This window comes from Berghia stephanieae, chromosome 8 (assembly GCF_034508935.2).
Source record: "Berghia stephanieae isolate SIO BIC M18660-M18661 chromosome 8, UCSD_Bste_1.3, whole genome shotgun sequence".
Classification (NCBI taxonomy): Eukaryota; Metazoa; Mollusca; class Gastropoda; order Nudibranchia; family Aeolidiidae; genus Berghia; species Berghia stephanieae.
The window spans coordinates 13,223,521-13,245,801 of NC_088367.1; the positions used below are offsets into that span (position 1 = coordinate 13,223,521).

Below are 22,281 nucleotides of genomic sequence, written 5' to 3' on the forward strand. Positions count from 1 at the left end.
CCTATTTGAACCAATTCCCCTTTGTCTTACCTTTTCATGGGTGCTTTAACTTTAATCGTAATTCTAGAACTTTTTACTATCCCATTTTCTTCCTTAAAAAAGTTCTAGAATTACAATTAAAGCATCCAAGAAAAGGGAAGACAAAGGGGAATTGGTTCAAATAAGAAACAGGTGTAGATTCCAAACACACTCTATCAAAGTACTTAGTTTGAGATCACTAAAAGTCTCATCCAGACACAAGCACAGGTCCCCGATAAGAGGACTACACTCAAATGTTTTACAAATCATATATAATATAAAGAAAGCATAATACAGTGCATAACAAGAGAGATGATTTACAATGAAAAAAATATCATCTCCCAAAACTAACTATACATTCGACTGTTTCCTTCTCAGCCAGGGCATCTGGCCAGGACCAGGACAAAACCAAGTAATTTCATTCCAAGACAAAGACAGAAAGCATGTTGGAAAACAGATATAAGGGGATAGAAGACAGTATGTACCCCCCTGCCCGCTATGGGAGGTCAGGAACCCCACCCAGACCTATGTCTCATCCGGACACAAACACAAGATCCAACAAAGAGGAATACACTCAAATGCTTACATTATACATTAAAAATAACAAATAGAATAATACATAATGGAGAGATGATTTACAAGGAAAAAAATATCATCTCCCAAAACAATAACTATGCATTCGACTGTTTCCCTCCCAGGCAGGACTCCGGCCAGGGTCAGGACAAAACGAAGTAATCTCAAGACAAAGACAGAAAGTATGTTGGAAAACAGACATAAGGGGATAGAAGACACAATATGTACCTCCCTGCCCACTATGGGAGGTCAGGAACCCCACCCAGGCAGTAAGAGAATTGAAGTGTGGTGAACACATGCAGGTGCAGTGTCCCACTCTTCAGAAGTTAGCACGAATATCAAACGAAAAGATGGTAATTTATTATCTCAGTTGCTCTAAAAGTGGGGTTTATTAATGCTGTAAAAATGGGACGTTGTTTGTTTTTAGGTTATATCAGCGCCAGTAAAAAGGAAGAAAATTGGATAATAAAAAGTTTTAGAATTACAATTAAAGCACCCAAGAAGAGGTAAGACAAAGGGGAATCGGTTCAAATAGGAAACAGATGTAGATTCCAAGAGCACACTATCAAAGTACTTAGTCTGAGATCACCTAAAAGTCTCATCCAGACACAAGCACAGGTTCCCACTAAGAGGAATACACTCAAATGTTTTACAAATCATAAATAATATAAAGAAAACGTAATACAATGCATGACAAGAGAGATGATTTAAAAGGAAAAAAATATCATCTCCCAAAACTATCAATGCATTTGACTGTTTCCCTCTCAGCAGGGCATCCAGCCAGGACCAAGACAAAACCAAGTAATCTCATTCCAAGACAAAGACAGAAAGCATGTTGAAAAACAGATGTAGGGGAATAGAAGACACAGTAAGTACCTCCCTGCCCACTATGGGAAGTCAGGAACTCCACCCAGAAAAATGGGACGTATAAGTATAGGCAATAGTTCCAAATTTTCCTCCTTTTTCTCTTTTTGTCACCATCAGCACTGGTAAATGCTACATAGACATAAAAAGATGTCCAACAATTAACTTTTACTGTATGAAATGGAAATTTAGTTTCATGTGACCAGCTAAGAGGAATGAGCGAAACTTTGTGAATCCGCAATATAAATTCATATTTTAATTTATTTTAAAGAAGTGAACAACAAAATGAATAAATTCAATTGACTCTTTAATTTGAAAAAAAAAACAAAAATCAACAGATAAATGTAATTTGAACTAGAATGTCGCACCCCGCTAAAACAATTTAGTATATATAAATATATATATACAAAACATGGATATCACATCTACATGGTGATAATCCTTAAAAATTATATACACATACATGGGTAAATGTAACACCGGATTAACCCACACACTCGGGCCCATCAGAGTGTTAAATGTTAAAATCTAGTTACTCCTTGTTTTTTTTTGGGTTTTATTTGGAAAGATTTTGGTATTTGTAACTTTTCATTGACCTGATCCAAGTAGGTTTAATGTATCCTGATAAAGTCAACTCCACAGATTGGTTGAATTTATAGATTTTCTATGGAACACTAAAAAAACCCCCCAAAAACACGTAAATAAAAAACAGAAAATTGAAACCAACAAGAGGTTTTTACTTTAATCATACAGTAATAGTAATAGTGTTGAGTTTTTGTGGAAAGTTTAAAATTAAAAAAATTGGAGTCACTCAATTTTACGACATTCAGGACACTAGCCAATGGGCCTGAGTGTCTCCGTAAACTGAACATTACCATTACCATTACCCAGTCACACTTGCTCTACTTGAAAAGCATTGGTTTCAACGTTTGTCATACAAGTTGACTTAGTTCAGCTTGGATCACTGGCAGTAGTATAACACGCTTGTAACATCATACTACAAGCGCCTGATCAAGTGCAAAGAATCATAAATTAAATGGCTTGACAGATGGCAGAGCAAATATATGCATGCACACCCTTATGTGTAATCCAATCAATCATTATCATTTTTAAAAAAATAATTGAAAAATAAAACGCAATTCAATACCCAAATCCCTCCAATCCATTTGGCAGCACCAACAATTAAAAACAATCTTTAGAGCACATCATAGTTTATGCTACGTTACGTCATCTAGTCCTCTTGTTATAATACTCCTGTTTAAATGCCTTTGATAATAATGAAATTTAATATAAACATTCGAATGTGTTTATGTCATGTACGATCATATACATAGGACGTTTGGGATCAGTTATGGCAATAGATATAGAAATAATTGTCAACAATAGTGGAGTAATAATAGGTAAACTTGCAACAAGAGTATAATTTTTTCCGCACAGTCACAACACAATTGAACCTGAATATTTTATGTACGGTACCTACATAAAACTTTACAATATCATGTAAAATAATAGCAAAGGGAGAAATGCATTAAGATCCTGATCAACACATAGTCGAGCCCCTTTAAACACAGACATCGTATAAATACTAGTTAAATCTACTCACGACAACAACTGAAAAAAAAAGACATGCATTCTACCTTGTTCTGTAATCAGCAGAGTACTGTACAGTTTACCTACTAACTCCAAATAAACAAATATTATATTGTTATAATAGAAATAAAGATAATTCATTGGTCTACATATGATCCAATCAGTTCCTAAAGGACCAATCAAGTTTGCATTTTCATAGTCAATATTTAATTTCTTGTGACATACATACCCCCCCCATTCCTTCATATTCATAGTTAAAAAATCGCAAGCCGGTGAATTAGTTAAGTTGTAGTATGTGAAGTGCTGTCTGATGCCGACATTACATGTATTCAAATCCCTTTTTTTGAAAACCTGAAAGGGTTTTCAAGGCTTTTTTTTTTAGTACTTACAGTCTAATGTAAATATTATTTTAAAATTTAAAAAAAAGCCCAAAAAACAACAAAAAATAAAGTGAATAAAGGAAAATAGGCCATGGTAAATTTGAAATTGATTAAACTATAAATTTAAAATGTCAACAGTCTTCAAATTGCATTTTTTTTTAAATTGCAAAAATTATTGAACCATGGTGGTTATTTAGTGGTATTGCTGTGCATGTGTAAAGGGAAAAGATGAAAAGCTTGCAACCATAGAATGATATACAGCCCAGTGCGATGTGAATGTAGAAGAAACGTTATTGATCCTTCAGGTAGAAACCAACACGACTTTTCCCCTCCATTACACCCTTCTTTGCTTCCCAGCCATCTGGTATCATTTGCTAATTCCTTCACTCAATCCATTTTAGCCAGAACAATGGCAGTTCGGCACGGGATGTACACCTATGGATTGTATTGAAACAAATAGAATGTTAAGTTACACACAATTTTAAAGAATATTCTATATGACACAATATTGTACCTAAAACAAACACAGCTAAGCAGGGATTTCAATTTGAGGAACAAGCCTGTACAGAAAAAAATGTTCTGTATATCGGTAGTTCTTTATTTCAGGAAAAGTGAGAAGGGGGAAAAAAGAAATTGGGCACAGATAGTATAAGCATGTTATTTCTATCAATTCCTTTCAAGCAAGTTATTATAAGTGTGCTCCATTGTAGTTGCCAGGGCATCCTTGTTGTCCAGTCAAGTCACTTGGTATACAAGTGAGGTTATATCAGCGCCAGTAAAAAGGAAGAAAATAGGATAGATAAAAGTTCTAGAATTACAATTAAAGCACCCAAGAAAAAGTAAGACATAGGGGAACTGGGAACAAATAGAGATCAGATGTAGATTCCAAGAGCACACCACGAATGTACTTAGTTTGAGATCACCTATAAGTCTCATCCGGACACAAGCACAAAATTCAACAAAGAGGAATACACTCAAATGCTTACATTATACATTCAAAATAGCAAATATAATAATACATAACAGAGAGATGGTCTACAAGGAAAAAAATATCATCTCCCTAAATAATAACTATGCATTTGACTGTTTCCCTCCCAGCCAGGACTCCGACCAGGGCCAGGACAAAACCAAGTAATCTCATTCCAAGACAAAGACAGAAAGCATGTTGGAAAACAGATATAAGGGGATAGAAGACACAGCATGTAACCCCCTGCCCACTATGGGAACCCCACCCAGTTTTTGAGATTTCTGTTTTGAGTATTTTACAATGAATTTGAAGAATAAATGCGAGGCGGATAAACGTCCGTGGTTTCTGTAAGGTCTTATTAATATAATGAGGTGTAGGGTTAAGTGCGTCTTGTTTCATTCAATAACAGGTGGAATAATGTTCCCCTTTACGTGTGCTATAATAATAAGAAAATGCCAGCATGTCCCACTGTTGATTACAAACTCAGCATCCCACTCTTTACCTACAAATACCGTACATTTATCTACAGATCCGGTACCTAATCCCTACCACTCCTCACTTATCTCTTCTCATCCCATCTTCCCCACTCCTAACAACAACAACATGAGCTTTAATATCTCGCTATATCCACTAAACATGCTCAAAGCGCTTTACAAGGGATCCCTGACCAACAGCAACATGTAACATGTGGAACGAGACATGACGCATGTTAGGCGATATTGCAATTTTTTTCTCAAATACACAACGTTGTTAATGGCCAGATACTCATTTTACACCTGAGTACGGTGAGAGAATGTGAGTAAAGAGCCTTTTCCAAGGACTCAACTATGCGCCAAGCGAGGCTCGAACCCATGACCTTCCGATCCGAAAGTGAGTCTCATACCAAATGATCACATAGCCGCATTAAATCTAATCACTTCTTTGATTTTAATAAATCTATTTATTTATAACCGTAACAGCCTCAAGTCATCATTGCCTCACTGGCCTCCCATTGGAACTAGTACACATTAGATTGATGCTTCGCGTGCATAAGACATTGGTTAACTATGCTTCATGCACCCCCTCCCCCCTCCACAGATACAGACACACTGTTGCTGTTGGCTTAGGACCTCTTGTAAAGCGATTTAAGCACATTTAGTGCAAAATCCATTAAATTTGCCTTCCCTTTACAAAGGGTCCTATGCTAATAGCAACTCTTTTACAATCTTTTTCTCCATAAACACATTACTGTTACAAGACTGGTGCTAATTTTACACCCGAGTATGGTGAGAAAATATGAGCAAAGAGCCTTTCCCAAGACTTGGCTTTGTGCCGCCATTATCGATGCAAAATCCAGAACTTAAGGTCACAACCCCCCTCCTCCAAAAAAAATAAATAAAAAGAGCCACTAAACATACTTAAAGCACTTTACACGGGGATCCCTAGCCAACAGCATCACTTAATATGTAGGACGAGACAGGACGTCTGTTAGGGGATAAAACACTTTTTTCTGACAGAGACAAAGCTGTTAGCGGCCAGGTACTCATTTTACACCTAAGCAGGACTCAAACCCTGGACCTTCTGGTCTGAAGGCGAGTGTCATACCACTGGACCATAAATCTGCATGAAATCCATTGTTGTTTCAACTTCAACTCAAAAATATCTGGATTGGATAATAATCACCAAAATTATTTTAAAGGATAACTGCCATACTCTATTGCATTTTAAAACACTTACAAATAGATGGTTGGCCCTATCATTCCAAGGCTCAGGAAATGTCGTGAACTTCACATTGTGATCTAACCTCTTGTGACCTCCGAACTCCTCGGCATCAGAGTCCAAGACCAACTGGTAACTACAGAATTGGAGTCAAGGAAAATACACAAATATGGCAGTTCTCACTTTCAACCTATAATGTTAGATTCAAAGAGGCTGCTTTAAGTTGACAATCCCCTACTCATTTAAAAAAACCAAAAAAAAAAAGGAACATAATATGTCACGCCTAAAATCTCGCAAACCGTTCTACAAATCCAACAAAGAACATTTCGACCTCTCTGATAGCTGGAAAACTGAATGGGAGAAAAACAGTGATCTAATCGAAGACCCTACAGCAACACCACTCCCAGGTTTCTACACACTAAACAGAAAACAGTGGTCCTCCTGTAACAGACTACGATCTAAACACGGTAGAACAGCATCTAATCTCCACAAATGGGGCTATATAACAACACCAACATGCCAAGCCTGTAACGCTCCAAATCAGGACATCGACCATGTGGTACTTCACTGTCCATCAACATCCATAGAGGGCGGCTATCCTGCTATCCACAAAGCTGATGACGACTACATCAAATAGCTGAATGAGTCACACTTGGAGGTGTGAAGACCATACGACACTACTACTAGTGCTGATGGTTTTCCTCGGATCCGCGATTTTTGTGTCAAAGTCAGAGGAGGAATTTCCTCCTTTGAAAAAAGACATTTTCCTCAATCAAATTTTCTGGCTTTGAGAGATTTGATGTGAAGTGGAACAAACTGGTGCAGCTTCCCCAATATACAGAAGATAGCTAGAGTAGTTTATCATCTCAATGGGTCTAACAGTGGGGGTTAGTGAAGTAAACATGTGGCGTTAAGAAAACCATTCATAATTTTCCTCCTTTTTCTCCTTTTGTCACCATCAGCCCTGATATATAACAACACCCATAAATGCATACACACAAACACAACATTCCCCATATTCAAGCAATAGTACAAGTCAAATGTTTAGAACAATCATTGGTCTTATACAGCAACACTACCATTTGAAAATGTATGTAAAGGATACGTCCCAGCCATCTGTACACCGACTTTGTAGTCAGAGAAACTCTGATTGGGATGAAAGTTGAAAATGAACAAGAGCTTGTCGGCTCTCTCAAACACAATCAGCTTGTCACCATGATGCTTCAGGCTAACATAGTTCTGTCAACACAAACAGTAGAAAAATGCAATTTAATTATGATAGAATTTTTCATAAAAGAATGGAAAATAATGATAATAATAGTGATAAAATATTCAACATTAGCATTAATTACGATGATGATAATGATGAAGGTGGTGGTGATAATAATTATAATACAGTCCACTCCAGATAATTGCAACACCTTGAGATCAGCGAAAATGTTGCGATTAACTGAGTTGCAATTAACCGAAGTGGAGTTTCCTGTCCACTATTGCACAATTTTATACATAATATATGGTAATCTCAAACCAGATGTTGTAAATATTGTTCTTATTCCAACACAGACTGATCAAATTGATTGAAACAAAAACCATATGGCATCCCTGTATAGATTTTGTCAAGCAAAAGCAGCTTTCATGCAAGATATCTTATTCAGATGGGAATAGCTTTCACTCTTTTGTTCTCAACATTTGTAAGAGTCAAAGAGATTAGCCGTGGTGAGAGAAGATAAACTCTCACCAAACTCGTTGACCACAATGCACAGTTGTCAATCCCAAAACAAAGGATATCGCTCAGTCTCTCTTTACAATTGCCATTGTCTACCCGTTATCAAGACTATGCCCAGTCCCGCGCCTCCTATTTAATGGCCACAGATGACATCACAATTTCTTGAGTGTGTCATTTGGGCGAAAATTTGTTTCGATTAACTGAACTTTGTTGCAATTAACCAGTGACTTTTATATAGAATTAATTCCGTTTCTTGGGAAATTTTGCAATTAACCAAAAGTTGCGATTATCCGGAGTGGACTGTAATAACGTTCCGTGATTGGTATTTGGTTCTATTTTGAAGCCGGTACATTCATGTTTGTTTATTACTTTTAATAATAATAATAATAATAATAATAATAATAATAATAATAATAATAATAATAATAAAAAATGTTTTTTGCAAGTCGAAAATAATTCAAAAATGACCAAATATTGGAAGAAAACCAATAACAAATGTGGAGCTACAGGCAGGGCAATGTCAGCCAAAATTAATTCAAGCTTTTAAAAGGGACATTCCTGGAGAGGAGGAAATTGCAGGATTTTAGTCCTTGAACTTGAACATGATGACATGATAGGAGTCCTTTGTTAAACTCATTTGGTTATAATTGGCCGAAAATCTATTTTTTGTTTGTTTGTTTGCTGCAGATCTATTTTTGTGAGGTTTTGTGGTCTTGCGGTGTGACACTTGGCTTTGGACCAAGAGGTCCCTGGTTTGAGTCCCAATCTTGGTGGGGAAAAGTCGAGTCCTTGGAAAAGGCTTTACACTCAATTCTCTCACCGTACTCTGGTGTAAAATGAGAACCTGGCTAGTAACAGCGTTGTCTCTGTCTGAAAAAATATTTCTATGGTAATAGCGCCTCACAGGACACCTTTGTTTGAGATCACCTAAAAGTCTCATTCAGACACCAGCTCAGGATCACAATAAGAGGAATACACTCAAAATGTTTACAAGATATGTTCAAAGCAATAAAATATGACTATTAGTTCATAACAGATAGATGACTTACAAGCACGAAAAAAATACCTCCCAAAACTAAAACTATACATTTGACTGTTTCTCTATTAGTCAAGGACCCAAGCGAGGGCCAGGACAAAACCAAGTAATCACATTCCGAGACAGGAAGCAACTATTAAGAAAAAGAGATTTAGGGGAATAGAAGACACAGTAAGCAACTTCTTCCCACCATGGGAGGTCAAAAGACCCCATCAAGTGATCTAATCTATTTAAACAATAGCAGACATTGAAAATCTTTTTCTGCCGTCCAGTATTAGGCTTTAAAATAAGCAATAATCATTTTATATAATTACTTCGCTTTTTTACTTCCAAATAATGTAAATATTAATTTGTTTGTTTTGCAATCTTTTCAATTTTCAATTTATAGTGACAATTTTAACTATTTTACAGTGTTGAAGTTATTCGATCGTATATAAAGCGTGGCTCTGGCTGTGAAACAGCTCCTTATTTATATATACTTCATATTTCCATTACCTATTTGTCTTACTGTGTAAATTATAACACGTCTGTACAAAAATTTTCCTTTTTGGGATGCAATGAAGTATTATTAATTATTATTAATATTATTATTATTACTATTATTAACATCATCATTATTATTATTATTATTATTATTATTATTATTATTATTATTATTATTATTATTATCAAACCTGGTGGTGACCAAGGAAGTTGTATTTTGCATCCAGGTGAATCATGGCTCTGTCAAAATTATTGAGATACTTGTACTTAAGATTAGGATCATCGGCCAGATTGAACTGGCGTCTGGCATAATGGAAACTTTCGTTGTTTCCAACTCTAGGAAAGTCTAACCATTCAGGGTGACCAAACTCATTGCCTAAGAAAGAAAATAGGTAAATAAAAAGAAAACAAGATAACCATATAAAACAGGATAACATATTAATAATAATAATAATAATAATAATAATAATAATAATAATAATAATAATAATAATAATAATAATAATAATAATAATAATAATAATAATAATAATAATAATAATTTTAAAAAATAAATAATATTAATCAAATATTGATAAAGAAATGATAATACAAATCATTAGGCCTTGATAGTAATCCTCATCAGTGTGAAACTCATTTCAACTGAAGTAAACTTATGCATTCCCTTTATGCAGTAAATATTAGTAGTTGAAGATAAGATCAGATAAGATTAATCTTATTTATCCACTTCTGGAAATTTACATTGGGTATTGCCATTAATAATGACTAAAAAAAAGATACAAATATCAAGTTATTTTGGAAAGCTGTGGGAAAATTTAATTTCCATCAGATCCCCCGGGTTCAATTGGAAAACTTATGGACCACAGATGTTTAAGAGAAAGTAAAACATAAGGTTACCTTAGGGGGCAGCATGGAAGGTACTGATTTCGACTACCTGCCACGCTGTGTGACCTTGAACAAGTCACCTCACCCTAGCTCACTTTGTGGCGCTGCACTGCAGTTGATGCCTGGGTTATTCCAGTCTTCTCTTGGAATAGACCCTAAAGACAAATTTCCTCTTGAGGATAAATAAAGGGAAGTTTCAATTTCATTTTCAATCTTTATTAAACTCAACAATGCTTGGGTTATTCCAGTCTTCTCTTGGAATAGACCCTAAAGACAAATTTCCTCTTGAGGATAAATAAAGGGAATTTTCAATTTCATTTTCAATCTTTATTAAACTCAACAATGCCTGGGTTATTCCAGTCTTCTCTTGGAATAGACCCTAAAGACAAATTTCCTCTTGAGGATAAATAAAGGGAATTTTCAATTTCATTTTCAATCTTTATTAAACTCAACAAGCCCAGCTTGAGGTTACCAAACTCTCACACAGATACAGTTGAGGGTATAAAACATCACACCTGAAGCCCACACAAACCTCTCTATATTCTATTTGAAAAGAAAATCACCATGTATTGTTGAGCCACACTCTCCCTGGCCAGGTGGAGTTGTCATACCAATAAGGTCCCCGGTTCAACCATCCATCACTGCTGCAAAATGTTTGTTCTCTATTGACTTTTGGCACTTTCCTACTCACTTCATTTCTTGTTATTATCAACATAAGTGTCGGCTCCACTCACTTTTCATGTATTGTCAGTACAGGATAAGAAGTTGATGTCAAAAGTTAACTTGCTTCATTGGTTACAAGCTACACCCTATTCTCACCTATCCATCTATAAAAAATTCTCGAATGCACCCAAGATCAATTGTGAAGTGAGTGCTCTATCAACTGAGCTATCAGGACCTCCATATTTAAATGTATTTTTAACATATCTTCCACAATTCAAAATGTAACACGCTAAGACACTAACTGTTATCCTAGGGTACAATAACCTGACTCACCAATGAAGTTCAAATATGCCTCTCCTCCAAGCCCCATACTGATCAATCTGATCATCTTGTGAAGGGCCATTCCTCTGTCAATGATGCCACTTCCACCTGACAGGAGAGACATGTGTGTGTACATCTCCTTGTCCATCAGCCAGAATGCGATTGTCTTGTCTCCCACCAATGCCTGGTCATGACTCTCAGCGTATGCGATGCACTTCTCGTTGTAGCGACGATTAACTAGGGTGTGGACAATTTCGTCTAAGTTCCAGTCTTCATCCTTGGTGTGTTTTAATGTCTGAAAATGGATTTAAAAACTTCAAAAAAACAAAACACAGATCAGCTATGACGGCTTATGCTATTTATAGCCTGAGCCTATTTTGTTATTATTCCTTCCTGAAATTTTAGATGTTTTGAGATCAGCTAAAAGTCCATCCAGGCACAAGCAAAGGAACCACTGTGTGAAGGCGACACTCAAATGCTTTCAAAGTATAGCATATTCAAAACTAAAAACTATAAAAGTATATAACAGAGAGATGATTTTCAAGCAAAAAATATCATCTCTCAAAAAAAAGACAAAAAAACATGAAAAACTATGCATTCAACCATTTCCACTCAGCTAAAGATCCTTGTCAGAACCAGAAAAAACTGAGTAATTCAGAGCGCAATGTGGAGTGGAAACAGATAAAGAAAGTGCAGCAAGAGTGACTTCCCTGGCACACCACAGGAAATCAAGATCCAACCCCTCATTTGTACCTTAATCCACATGTCTGGGATGGCCATGGCCAGACGGAAATCAAATCCTTGACCTCCTTCCTCCACAGGACGACATAACAAAGGCATACCAGAGACATCCTGAAAATAAGAAAGGTGGTTCAAAATTCTAATTATATTGCACATATCAAAAAATTCCTATTGTTATGGCAAGTTCAATCTTGACAAATATGAGGCTAGTAATTTTCAAACATTGTCATTTAAGAAATTAGTAAATTCTACCATTATAAGAAGCTTAATCTTTTGCATGACGATTCTATTCATTAAAAAACCCCCCAAAAAAACAAGGTCAGGTCTGCATTGAAACACAAAAGAAGGTGATAAAAATAGAAATTAATTGGATGAAAACAAATAAAGTCAGAGGAATAGCTATTATTTTTGGAATTTTCTTTTTCATGTCCGGGCTAACAAATACAAATTTATAAATTTATCATGGTTTAGAAATGAAAATTAAGTTTTTAGCCTCTGTTCCATCCCGAGATAAAACCTGATTGAGGTAAATAATGGGTCACAAGTGTATGGCTACGTTCTTATCCTTACCTCAGCTACAGTGATCATGAAATCGGGGTACAGCGAGTGCAGCAAATGGTTGGACAACATCAAGTAGACTAAGGAATCAGAGTCGGTGTTCAGACCGAAATACTCATCGTAGTGTCCACTGAAACCATGACCTGAAGATACAAGAAAATGGGATAAAATGAAAAAAAAAAAACCCAAGAAAATCCCCTTTATTCATCCCCAAGGGGAAATTTGTCTTTAGGGTCTTTTCCAAGGGAAGACTGGAATAACCCAGGCGTCAGCTGCAGAGCAGTGCCGCAAATTGAGCTAGGGAGAGGTGACTTGCTCAAGGCCACACAGCACAGCGGCGGGTGATTAAACTCGGTACCTTTCAGGTACGAAGCAAAGAGCGTACCACTGAGCCATGCTGCCCCACAAGCAAACAGTTGTCACACTGTTCTATGGCATTCTAAGGAAAAGGATTGTGTGAACTGCTATTTGGATTGCAGCAGGAATCAAACCTAGTCAAGGACTCCAGCCAGGCTGGGACAAACCTAAATAATCCAATTCGAAGACAAAGACAGAAACCAACTCGGAAAACAGATATAAAGGGGATAAAAGATGCAGCATGACCTCCTGCCTACCATGGGAGGTCAATATAATTTTCTTTAAAGTGAGTAATTTTAAGGTTAAATCACAATCTTACAAGTCAATGGAGGGAAAAAATGACAAAGATTATAATTATATCTGTACTAAATTGCTTACCCATCCCATGAGTCCTGTAAAGCATGGAAGTGACTCCGTCAAATCGAAATCCATCAAAGTGGTATTCCTCCACCCACCATCGTAGATTAGACAGAAGGAAACGCAGCACTTCCCAACTGGATTAATAAAGGAAAAAAAAAAAGAAGTCCCTCAGAGCCATTAACCCCATGGTGCCCGTTATAATTATCTTTTTTTTTTCTTTTCTTTTCTTTTAAAATCCAACTTTTAAAGATAACCAAATAAAAATACATTATTTATAACTATACCAGGACAGCCACCAACCTTTAACTTTAATCGAAAATGGGAGAGATCTATATTCAGATTTTCGTCCAACTGAGTCATCAATCACATGATTTGTTGCTGTCCAGTGATTGGATATTTCTTAACAAATGTAAACAAGCTGCTTTGTTTATGAAAGTTGTAAACATACACATGTGTCAAGCTGAACAAAATGACCAATAATTGTGATGTCAGATATTTCAAAAGCAGTGAACACTTTTCACTATGAGCACATTTTGCAATGTGACCAATAACCTCAACCACATGGAAAGGGAATATAGATCATGCCCATTACAAACTATTTCCCAGCATTAAAAAAAACACAACCAAAGTAGAAAGGCACCAAGGAGTCATGACATAGGGGTGCTCCAGCCCCTTTAGAGTGTAAGAAGTTAAGGACCAAAACAGTTGTCCAAGAGGGGTTTCTCTTCTCTGAAGACTTTGTTTTAGCTCTACACGATTAATAATTTCCGGAAGAAATAGACCACAGAACCACAGAAAATGGAGGTCCCGATAGCTCAGTTGGTAGAGCACTCGTTTCACAAGCAAAGGGACTGAGATCGATCCCAGGTGCAGTCGAGATTTTTTCTGACCCCCTGTCCACCCAGCAGTGAATGGGTAGATGAGTCTGTTAGATTTGGCAGAAAGTACTTTGCGATAGACTAGCATCCTATCAAAAGGATAGCAAACAATTGCTATTGTCCGTTTCACACTATAGAAACCGGGATTAATTCCGGCTCCATGGGCCCAATGGCTCTGAAGGACTACCACAGAAAAAATAATGGTTTGCTAGTTGTCTATCAAACTGTTTATGGATATTTAGAAAAAGGAATATGGCAAAATTTTCATATCGATCAGAAAATGCACAGAATTTTTTGCAAGATTTTAAAATGACGAGCTTTTATATAGTGCAATATCCACTAAACGTGCTTAAAGTGCTTTACAAGGGGTCCCTGGTCAACAGCAACACTTAACATGTAGGACGGGATATCGCGCCTGTTAGGCGATATTACAATGCTGTTATCGGCCAGATACTCATTTTACACCTGAGTACGGTGAGAGAAAGTGAGTAAAGAGCCTTTTCCAAGGACTCAACTATGCGCCGAGCAAGGCTCGAACCCAGGACCTTCTGGTCAGAAATTGAGTGCCATACCACTAGACCACATAGCCGCACATAGGACACCAGTTTTATTGGTGACTTGGTGTTGCAAGTTTACTGGGGAGGGGTTACCTAAAATAGTACGTGTTTGACATTGATTACTAATTGATCCGAAAGCGAGTATAAGACCACGTAGCCGCACTTACTTGAGATAGTTGAAAAGCCTGGAATCCCACAATTCATGAATGCCACGTGCCCCACCATGGAAATAACACGAATCCGTGCCATCAAACTCGTTCAAGCCATCAATCACGTTCTTCGAAGCATGACTGTGGACCACGTCCAACAAGACTGTTATTCCATGAGCATGGGCTGTGTCCACAAGCTCCTTCAGCTCCTCAGGATTTCCGTAGCGACTAGACGCAGCAAAAAAGCTGGTGACTTGGTATCCAAAACTGGCGTAGTAGGCATGCTCCATTACAGCCATCAGTTGAATGGCGTTGTAGCCTTGGGGGGAAAATGAATTAACAAACAGTAATTAGAATAAATCATGGACGTCGATTCATTTGAATATCTACGGTGGAATTGGGTGACTATGGCCAGTTGGGGCGACTGAGACCAGCATCCAAAATGTGCCCCCCCCCTCCCCCCCAGCAGATTGAAAGTACTTAGTTTTGAGATGACTTTAAAGTCTCATATATACACCAACCTAGATTAAACAAATATGGTAAAATGTACATCATTTGATAGATTTCACCCTTCCCAACACTTTGGAAAAAAAAAACATTGGACAGGTTATTTCAACGTCAAGTCTCACTCACCCCATTCAACGGTATCTAAAGATGTTAAAAGTGACCAAATGATGAATATTATACCACATTGTTCAATATCTTTCAATCTGGAAGAGGGAGGGCACATGTGGGGGCTGGTCTCACTCACCCCATTCTACATATCTAAATAATTATCATTGCCAATGTGGCATGTGGATAAGACGTTTTGAGTTGTGAAAGGCCCTAAAAGGCGAGTCACAGCATTTTTACAAAATGAAGAAGTAGATCTTTGTTTTGTTATAAATGACATGTTCTGAGTGCCTTTGTCTTTCTGGGACTATAGTAGTCCTTCAGAGCCATTCAGCCCATGGAGCCGGAGTTTATACCTGTTTCTATCGCGTGATTACAATTGATTGCTATCCTTTGGATAGGTTGCTAGTCTATTGCAAAGTACCAAATCTAACACTCAGCTACCCATTCACTGCTGGGGACGGACAAGGGGGGGGGGGGTAAGAAAAAAAAATCTCGACTGCATCCGGGATCGATCTTAGTCCCTTTGCATGTGAAGCGAGTGCTCTACCAACTGAGCTATCGGGATGACCTCTGGGACTAAAGGCTCAGGAATAATTTATCTCATTTTCAGTCTTGCTAAACAAAGGGATACAATTGCTTGGTACCCTTAAGATAGAACACTAGTCTGTCCAAAAGTCTAATTATAGTTCTCTTTCCATTCTCATTTTGCCATTCAATACACACAACAGGCTTACCAAGATCTGCAATACGAGGAATGACATTCTGAGAGAACTCTTTATACGTTGCAACCTTCCCTTCCCATGATGCAATTCCTACATGACATTCGTAGATTTTCAGGCCTGACGGTTGTCTTGGGTGGACATTGCGGAACTTGTATTTCTGGAGATAGACATTTCGGATCCACATGATAAAACAGTGAAAAAAACTCTAAAACATTAAATTCAACTAGTTTAAATAAGCTGAGTAGATGAGGCACTGCACTTCCAACTGGTGACCCTGAGTTCGAGAGAGTTGTCAGCGTCTCCTTTATTTTCTTGAGCTCAAAGCTTATCCCCTTTGTGCAATTTTGTGCTGCTGTATTACTGAGGTTAATGCTTGGATTATCCAGATTTTCACTCGTTATAGACCATTCCTCTGAGAATGCATTTTATTTTCAATTTTTCAAAAAAAAACATGGATTATCTGTTTTATTGTTTTTAAGGTTTTTACGGTGCTTGCAACACATTAAGGTCATATCAGCGCAGTAAAAAGGAAGAAAATGGGATAGTAAAAAGTTCTAGAATTACACTTAAAGCACTCAAGGAAAAGGTAAGACAAAGGGGAATTGGTTCAAATAGGAAACAGATGTAGATTTCAAGAGCACACTATCAAAGTACTTAGCTTGAGATCACCTAAAAGTCACAGACACAAGTACAGGTCGTTGGGACTACAAACAAATGATTTGACCTAAATTATCTACATCGTATAAGACTGATATCATCTTAACATAATGCATACCTGCTCCTCGGGAGGATCCCAGAAAAGTTGTTCAAAGATGGGCACATCATGAGGGCGGCCAACCATCTTTGCCCATGGAGAGATTCTGTCCACAATCTCTCCAGAATGAAGCCTTACTCCCAACTGAGATTGGAGAAAAAAACAAAAAAACAAAATAAAAATCAAACACAATAAACTCGTCAAGACTCCCAGACAGTAAGGTATAAATATTGAGATATCACTTCAATAAAACTTCCTTTGGCTCCTCATTGGTAGTCCATGGAGCCGGAATTTATCCCAGTTTCCTTTAGTGTGAAACTTACAATGGCAATTGCTAGCTATCCTTTGGATAGGACACTAGTCTATCACAAAGTACTTTCCACCAGATCTAACAGACCCAGCTACCCAATCATTGCTGAGTGGACAAGGAGGGGGGTTAGAAAAAATCTCGACTGCACCTGGGATCAATCCCAGTCCCATTGCATGTGATGCAAGTGCTCTACCAACTGAGCTAGTGGGACCCCCCTTGACTCCACAGATAGACATGCAATTGATAAGTTTCCAGAACAAGCAGATGTTTTCCTTAAGTTATTTAGACACCATATTTTACTATATTTGATTCTTTTTGTTTAAAGTTCATTCATTAAAAAAAAAAAAAGTGAAACATTGATATTGAGCGCTAAACAAAACTTGGTTTTTACAGTTTCTAAGGGTTTTACAGCACTTGATAAACTTTTAGGTCATTTCAGCCCCCATAAAACAAGAACATGATAGGGGAAAAGTTGCAGATCTGAAGTTAAAAGCACCTAAAAAATAGGTAAGATAATAGGGACTGGTTCAAATAGGGCTCAAAGGATTCTATGTGCTTATTTTGACATTACCTATTTAAACGTCCTATACAGGCACAAGCAAAAGGTCCCGCTATGAAGGATACACTCAGATGCTTCCAAACTACAATATATTCAAGATAAAAACTATAATATTACATAACAGAGTGATGATTTACATAGGGAAAAAAAAGAAACTCTGCTTAGGATTCCTGCCATGACCAGGAAAGAAAAACAAGCATTCTCAATCCAGAACAAAGACAGCGGTACGGTCTTTGCTTCGTACCCGAAAGGTATCAAGTTCGAATAACCGCTGCGTTGAGTGACCCTTGAGCAAGTCACCTCGCCCTAGCTCAGTTTACAGCTCGATAAATGATTTATATTATTATTATTATTATTATCATCATCATCATCATCATCATCATCATCATCATCATCATCATCATCATCATCATCATCATCATTATTATTATTATTATTATTATTATTATTATTATTATTAACAATTTCTCTAAAGTGAATGAGAGCCTTAAACTGTTAGCACACACTATTTAGTTCGACCAACCTTCAATTTGGACCCGTGTCCAATTGGACATTGCCTGTCCTCTGTAGCCGGGATTGTCAATGTCCAGCGACCAAAGTCACCCTTCTTAAACTGATACTTGTCTTCAAACTGCCAGTTATCTGGAGCAACCATGAGATAACTTTCATGAATAATAGAAACCAAGCTTTACAGTGCAGGACAATTATGTGTAACATTTAAGAAACGAAAATGTTGCTGCTTGAAGCTCAAAGGAATGAATAATAAAAAGTAATGAATTGAAAGTTATGATTTATTGAACGAAGACAGATAATGTGGATGTTTTGGGTTTCCCCTTTATCAACAAAACACTATGGACAAAAGAGAGATGTGATAATGGTGTATTTAAGGCGAATATAACATTAATCGTGTTTTGTTGATAAAGCGGAAATCCAAAACGTCTACATTATCGTTTTTCGTTCAATAAAATGAAGCTTTCATTTCATTACTTTTGTAATCTACATATAAATAAGACAAAGTGGTCAAACGTTTGATGTATGCTTTAAGTCGATACACAGGATCATTAAAAATAAAGGGAAACCTATGACAAATATCAAGCTCACTACAAGGCAATGTCATCTGGCATTATATGGAGGCTCTTAAATGACTGACGTTGGAGAAAATGTAAACATTGCGGGCAAGTCATTTTTGCATCAGATGGGGAATCAGCCATTTAAAGCAGTTAGTGATGGTGATTACCTTCTACATGCAGAGACCCAATTCTAGAATCTCAAAAAAAAAAAAAAAAAGGGAGGAAAAATAGCCAAAAAGGAGGAAATAGTGCGCGATGCACAGAATTTCAAATAAATTGGCCAACACTGATGTTTTAAATTTTGTATACACCATAAGTTTAGCTTATATTTAATTACTGGCTTTTTCAGTTACACTAAAATACTCATCATTTGGGATATAAAATAAAAATTTCCAACCTCAGATAGCAGGTTAACAAGCTTTATGGATGGAGGATGAAGAAGCAGAAGATTTTGAGAGCTTTCGTGAGGAGAGCAGTCCGCTATATAGTGGAAGAATGGGGTCTCTGTCTATGCCAGGAATATTTGTTTTTAGATGTTTAACAACATTTAGAACACACATGGACCATTTAAGCCCCAGAAAAAGTAAGACAAGAGGCTTAGATAAATACAAAGGGAGGAACAGAAGTAGATTATAGAAAAAATGCGCCTCTGTATCTAATCTGAGACAAGTCATGGCCTCACCTAGATCTTTGGCAAAAATGAAAAAAATATTTTTACTATACAAGAAATATCTAATACATATATCGGGTGTGAGAAAACCCCCCAAAAAAGTTTAGAATCCTGCAGCCGCCAGACTATAAATGATACAAGTATGAAATTTTAACACAATCAAATCCAATTATTGATGTATGTGTTTCAAAAAAATAAATTGAAAAATTTTAATTCCGCGATTGCTTTAATAACCACTGCACAAAAATGCCATATTAAAGATTTACAATACAATTCTCAAATTTTTATGCGATCTTTCGATCTATCATTTAACTTTATGACTGACTAGTACCATTTTTTCCCATGATCCAATTGATTTTCTAATGTCTTGAATAGTGAGTCGACCCTGTGCATGTTGAATGACTCTTTTAACTCTGTGTGTAAAACATTGCACCACCCTTATAAACCATCAATGACAAAATGACCAAATGTCCATGGGATTCAAGCAATCATTTATACTAGAATGGAGTGTATGTAACCCTTGGAAGGAACCATTCATCAAAACGAGAGAACAGCAAAGTCATCAACTTTTCAAAAAATTGAAAAAATTGAGCTTTTATATAGTGCAATATTCACTAAATGTGCTCAACGCGCTTTAAAAGGGGTCCCTGGCCAACAGCAACATTTAACATTTAGGATGGGACATGACGCCTGTTAGGAGATGTTATTTTTTCGGACAGAGACAACGCTGTAAATGGCCAGGTACTCATTTTACACCTGAGTACAGTGAGAGAATGTGAGTAAAGAGCCTTTTCCAAGGACTCAACTATGCACCGAGCGAGTCTCGAACCAAGGACCTTCCGATCCGAAAGCGAGTGTCATACCACAAGACCACATAGCTGCACTTCTTTTACAATACACGTTCTATATTTCTTTACAGCATGATGACTGAGTTTTATGGAAATCCATTTGTACCTGAATCAAGTGACCTTGAGAGCAATCGGTAACCACACAGGAGACAATGGTTGCATAAACTATATGTACTGTATCCAAGGGAAATGCATAACTTTACATAAATAACCCCATTCCACCCAGGTACTCATGAGCACTTGAATGTATTGTAAAACAATATGAATGTATCAACTGACTCACTGAAGTCTCCTCTCAAGTACAGTCCAGCAGCTCCTGGTGCCCACTCTGTCATGACAATAGAATTGTCTGGAAGACGGTGTATACCAAAGTTTTCATAGCCACGGGAGAAACTGTCAAGGCTGCCTTCCTTTTCTTCTACGCTTTGTAACACTTCATGGAAGCATTTGTATCTGTAAAACAAAACAAAACAAACAAAGCAAAACATTTCCAGAATAAAGAAAAGGTTCTCAGTAGTTGCAATTATCTAATACAAGAGTATGATAAAAAACAAGTTTGTGTATTGTGAATTGTGTAACGCCTTTGTTTTATTTTTACTTGTCTGCTGCATTCCTAGATATTCTCAATTCTTTCATGGTGTATTCAAGAGTTAGAGCCCTCTGGCTTTAGTAACAATTTACTTAGAATGGTGTCATTCATTCATTTATCTACCGCTATAATATATCCTGTAGCCATCTTTTACTTCCACATTTTAAATGATAAACACTCTCTTTCTTCATATTATTATAGACATTTGAAAATCATTTTGAAAAAAAAATAAATTAGTATTTAGCGTCTCAATCTTATCAATTATCAAAATCCGACGTGTTCATCTGCCGGTCTGACATCAGAACGTAATTTTGGGCCTTGTTCAACATTGTTGTAATGGACAATATTTTACGTCATTTTTTAAGATTTCCATTACAACAGTGAGCCCATACTGAATTGGGTTATCAGACCTTCAAATAAGTACACGTCGTCAAACTCCAACTTCTTAATTTAAGGACATATCTCGTTCGTTAAAGGCAAAGGTAAGGCTATCCATAAATTGACTTTTGGAGTACACTTGCGGTAGACTGAAAGAAAATTATAAGAACTATAAAAACTGAGATAATGTCAGATTTTATATTTTACTCTTAAATTGAACACTCTTGACTTTTTCTTGTTGTCATTGTATTGTATGTAAACGTGAGAATCACCGGCATTTTAAGTTTTCGTGTAAAAAAACAATACCTCCTTCGTATTTCAGTCTCATATGATCTTAAATATCCATCGATTTGGAAAGTTTTCTCAAGATTGGGTTCTTTCGGAATAGTCATATCGCCTTGAGACATGATGAGAGTCTAAAATTGTCTTCTTCTCTCACTGCAAAACTCTTTCGTCTTCACTCCATTTTAACTATTGTCCTTGAACTTTTAACTTTGTAGAGTTCAAGGTCAAGGTCATACTACACACATACTCACACACACACACACACACACACACACACACACATCACGTGACAACGTCAACTGCCTTCTATTTATCTCTTTTCCACAAATTATTTCGTTGGTCTTTATCTACGTGCAGTTCTCTGCAGGTCTGATAATCCATTTTGATACGGGATCATTGTTGTAATGGAAATCTCAAAATACGACACAAAATATATGTTAAACTTGGCCCATAATTGCGTTCGGATGCCAGACCTGCATATAGAATATGTAAACATCGGTCTTTATTCATGAAACATAATGCATAAGAGAACTGGATTAATTACTGATAAAAAAAAAATTCATAGAAAAAATATACAAGCGGTCTTGGAGTAGGCTACCAGTCTTCAGCCAGATCCCAACATTCCAGTTATTGCATGTTTAATGCCTTAAAACCAGCTAGATACCTAATAGATAAAT

General features: G+C 36.8%; 1 protein-coding gene across 1 annotated transcript; it reads right to left on the reverse strand.

Annotated features, from left to right (window-relative positions):
* Positions 1–1,745: 1,745 nt before the first annotated feature.
* Positions 1,746–21,815, reverse strand: LOC144978194 (1,4-alpha-glucan-branching enzyme-like). The gene is made up of 14 exons (XM_078923939.1): positions 21,626–21,815; positions 20,636–20,805; positions 18,288–18,406; positions 16,917–17,039; positions 16,154–16,298; positions 14,823–15,123; positions 13,239–13,354; positions 12,516–12,646; positions 11,958–12,056; positions 11,217–11,499; positions 9,527–9,711; positions 7,196–7,329; positions 6,109–6,226; positions 1,746–3,860 (listed from the first exon to the last, which is right to left on the reverse strand). Exons 1-14 carry the CDS (start codon positions 21,724–21,726, stop codon positions 3,813–3,815), a joined length of 2,073 nt encoding a protein of 690 aa, XP_078780065.1. The 5' UTR covers positions 21,727–21,815; the 3' UTR covers positions 1,746–3,812.
* Positions 21,816–22,281: the final 466 nt, after the last annotated feature.